Source organism: Eurypyga helias, unplaced genomic scaffold (genome assembly GCF_000690775.1).
Source record: "Eurypyga helias isolate BGI_N326 unplaced genomic scaffold, ASM69077v1 scaffold29583, whole genome shotgun sequence".
Classification (NCBI taxonomy): Eukaryota; Metazoa; Chordata; class Aves; order Eurypygiformes; family Eurypygidae; genus Eurypyga; species Eurypyga helias.
The window spans coordinates 1-4,023 of NW_010243538.1; the positions used below are offsets into that span (position 1 = coordinate 1).

A 4,023-nucleotide genomic window follows, 5' to 3' on the forward strand; every position below is an offset into this window, starting at 1 on the left:
CCGGACCCGGACGCGGCTCCTCACCCGGTGCCGCGACCCGCAGGTGCCAGCGATATCGAGCGGGTCCTGGCCGCCTGCTGCGAGCAGGGAGACGCCGTGGTGCAGGCGGCGCGGAAGCTGCTCTCCGACGAGCGGGCCCCCCGGAGGCAGAGGCTGCTGGCGGATCTCATCCACAACCTGAGCGAGAACGCTCTGGCCGAGGACAAGGAGGACGACAAGAAATGGTTCGAAGGTGCGTCGGGCGCTGCTGAGGGGCGCCGGGTCTCGGTTGGCTCGAAAGAGTCGCTTCGGTTAGTTTTACTGCTCTTAAAGTAGTTTAAAAATTCGGGCGTCCATCTGGCTGCTGTGATTTGGTACCTGGTCAGGGGCTCAGTCATCGCTTATGCCAGCACCTGTTTTTCAACTTCTTTAAAATACACGCACGTTTCCTATCAGAAAATGGTAAAAATCCCAATATTCCCTATTGCTCCACATCTACGGTACTTTTTTTTTGCCATTAATATCCGTCTGCATTTACCACCTTAACAATTTGCTAACAATAATGTTGGTAATTGGCATGGATCGGCCAGCTTCCCCCTCCCTTTCCCAAGCCAGCCTTGCGCGGCTTCTCGCACAATCCCGGTTTCTTTGCGCAGTCTCACGGTGTTCTGTGTCCACGCGTTAAGGAGGAGCATTTAACTGTAATGTCAGCTGCTGCTCTCGCAGCAGATGCTCTGCATCCTCCTTTTAAGTGCACAGACCAGGGTGGTCCTGAACCAGTAAAGTAAAAACGGGACGGAAAAACCCCAACCCCAGCATGTACCGGGTTTGTGACGGAAGGGATAAACACTCAGCTGGGCAGAAGCGCAGCACTAACAACCCTGAGTTACAACCCCCTCTAACTCCCTTCAGGTCTAGAGTCTCGTTTTAAGAACAAATCAAGCTACATGCGATACAGTTGCGAGAGCAGAATGCGAAGCTACATGAAAGAGGTAAAAACTCTCTGTTGAAGTAACTTCTTTTCCAGCTGCTGCTAAAAGTAATTGTGTGACTGCACATACAAAGCGCCTTTACAGTGCAAAGAGCCTCAGGCTGCTGCAGGCACCAAGGAATGATTGGGGTGGTTTTTTTCCCCCACCTAGGTTAGTAGTTTTACTTCAAGCGTTCACCTGACAGCAAGAGATACGTATAAAAGGATAATTGACCTGATGGCAGAAAAACTGAGGTCTGTGAAATACAACGGCTGCTACTTTGACCGAAGAGAGGAGGAGGAGGCAGCCCGCCTGTGCACCACGGAGGGGTGGTTCTCTTGTCAGGTAAGTTCAGCCCTTCCTAAAGCAGAGCCTTGGTTCCGGCACAACTCGCGCGTTAGAGGAAGGAAACGGCTAGGCGGACGCTCGCGTAGCGCGGTGTGGGGTCTGGCGGGGCGACGTTCTCATCCCGCGCGTGGTTAGTTAGAGCGAGTGGAAGGATGCGCTGGGGTGACGAGCAGTGCGCCTTTTGCTGAAGCTCTCTTGTTTTACAGGGACCGTTTGACAGGGATGACTGCCCCTGTAAGCATTCCATCAACCCTTACAGTAACAGGGAAAGCAGAATCCTCTTCAGTACCTGGAATCTCGATCACATGTACGTATCAAGTATTAGCCCAACCGTACCCGTTTCATGCCCTTCATCCTAGGCAGGAAGTGTGCAGCCCTCGAGTCTTTACCCCCCACGCGGTGCCATTAGCTCGGCTACAAGTGGTGCATTGTGATAAAGGTACTGTGTCCAGTTCGGGCTCCTCAGCTCAACAAGGACCAGGAGCTACTGGAGAGGATCCAGCGCAGGGCCACAACGATGATGAAGGGCCGGGAGCACCTTCCACCTGAGGAAAGGCTGGGAGAGCTGGGGCTGTTCAGCTGGAGAAGAGGAGGCTGAGGGGGATCTTATCAATGCTTATCCATATCTAAAGGGGGGGTGTCAGGAGGATGGGGCCAGGCTCTTCTCAGTGGTGCCCAGTGACAGGACGAGGGCCATTGGCCATAAACTGGAAACAGAAGGTTCAGCCTGACCATGAGGAAACCCTTCTTCCCTGGGAGGGTGACAGAGCCCTGAACAGGCTGCCCAGAGAGGGGCTGGAGTCTCCTTCCCTGGAGACTTTCCAAAGCCCCTGGGCTTGTTCCTGTGTGATCTGCTCTAGGGAATCCTGCTCTGGCAGGGGGGTTGGACTAGATGATCTCTAGAGGTCCCTGCCAACCCCTTCCACTCTGTGAATCTGTGGATGCAGCAGCTGTTTCTGACAACGTAAAATTCTGAAGGCAGATTATAATGCTGTCTTCTGTTTAGCTGCTTTGCTTCTGTTGGTATTTTCTTTGTATGGAAACACAGCCCTCCTCACCACGTTACTGTTTGTGAAGGCTCCTCTCTGGCAAAAGACCCATTTTCAGGCATTCTGCACTTAAAAAGCAAATGGGATTTGCTAAACTAATTTCCTTGAGAAGGAGAGGGGGGGAAATAATCATAAACCTAGTTATGGTGAAAGAATTCATATTCCTCTTGGCTCTAAAGGAAGGTAGAGACTTGGTTATGGTGACAAAAATTCTGATGGCAGTATTGTTTTCTTTTGGGTACTGAAGAATAGAGAAGAAGCGTGCTGTTGTCCCAGAACTGGCAGAAGCTGTCAAAACACGGGACGGACGAGAAGTGAACTGGGAATACTTCTATCAGCTGCTATTTACCGTGGATAACTTAAAACTTGTCCATATCGCTTGCCATAAGAAAACCAATCATAATCTCAGCTGTGACAAAACTAAAATCTACAGAAAAAGGAAGCAAAACCACAAGATTTCATAGCGACGTCTGTGTCTTTCAAAACCACGTCACGTGGTACCATTTTTAAATAGCTCTTGTTTCTTATACAAAAACTTACTTACGAGTCCTTGGCAAGAGACTTGCTAAGTGATCCAGCTGCCGTCTCATGACACACGTTCATATCGTGTCTAACTACTCACTACAAGCCTGCCTTTGATCACCCCGTGCTCAGCGCCAGAACATAGAGCTGTGAGCATAACACTGAGGCCAGAGGCTGACAGTCGTTACGCCCTACGATCTCCTGCCATGACAGGCGTAGGCCCAAACCTCTCAGTACACAAACCCAAAGCATAGACAAAGCATTTCTTAAAAACTAATCTGAGGGGACTCGTGGATTCGTATTTCTCTGAACGTTAAGCCAGCCACAGAATACTTCAGGATCGTTACTTTGCTCTGTGCCTTTTCCCACTATTTTAGGTAAGCCAAAGGGCATTCAGTGACAGAGCTGCTGGCTCTTCTGTGCCAAAACACCTCTGACAGGTCCATTTGCTGCTGCTCTAGATATGCATCTCCTAGAAGGAAAAGCAAGGCCTATCTTTGCTTTTACCACCTTTGCCCTTTGTCACTCATTTCCCTCTCCTTTCAAACAGTTCTTGTCTCTAGCAGGAGTTTGCTTGAAGCAAAACAAGCAACGTTACTGTATAATAATCATGTATCATAATCTCCTGCTTTAGAGAGTAATTGCTTTTGTAAAACACATCCTACCTCAGGTAATAAAATACAAATAGGGCCATTTTTACATGATTTTATTTTTTTTAAATGTCAGCTGATGCAACTGAACTTTTGGGGATGGTGTAAGCAACGTGATATTTTTTTTTAAATTAAAAAGACGCCACCATCTTTCTGTGCGGGTCTGCAGGTGCACGAGCGGTTAATTAGGTGTAACATGGCACAGACAGACTTGAGCGCAGGGAAATGCATTTCTGAATGAGCGTTTGTCACTTCTGTAGCGTGACTCAGCTCTAGGGAAGAGCTCTGTTTTCCCCGGTGTCGCTGGTCCCCTTAGCGGGTCAAATCCAGCCAGTCCCTGCAGAATCATACTAAGGTAGTATTGCTGCGTGAACCATCGCAGCCTCGGAAACATGGGAGCTTTGCTACAGAGAGTATATTTTCTTACTTTAAACAACTAACTCGGTTCCCTTCCCAAACGTTTCAACCTGAAAAGGAAGTAGGTGCATTTTATATACAGGATTT

At 49.1% G+C, this 4,023-nt stretch overlaps 1 protein-coding gene across 1 annotated transcript; it reads left to right on the plus strand.

Moving 5' to 3' along the window:
• Positions 1-43: 43 nt before the first annotated feature.
• DFFB (DNA fragmentation factor, 40kDa, beta polypeptide (caspase-activated DNase)) lies at positions 44-2,811 on the plus strand (the record flags this gene model as incomplete). Its single annotated transcript, XM_010149464.1, has 5 exons — positions 44-232; positions 892-971; positions 1,122-1,295; positions 1,505-1,605; positions 2,595-2,811. Coding segments are annotated over 5 exons (761 nt in total), but the record flags the coding sequence as incomplete, so codon positions are not given.
• Positions 2,812-4,023: the final 1,212 nt, after the last annotated feature.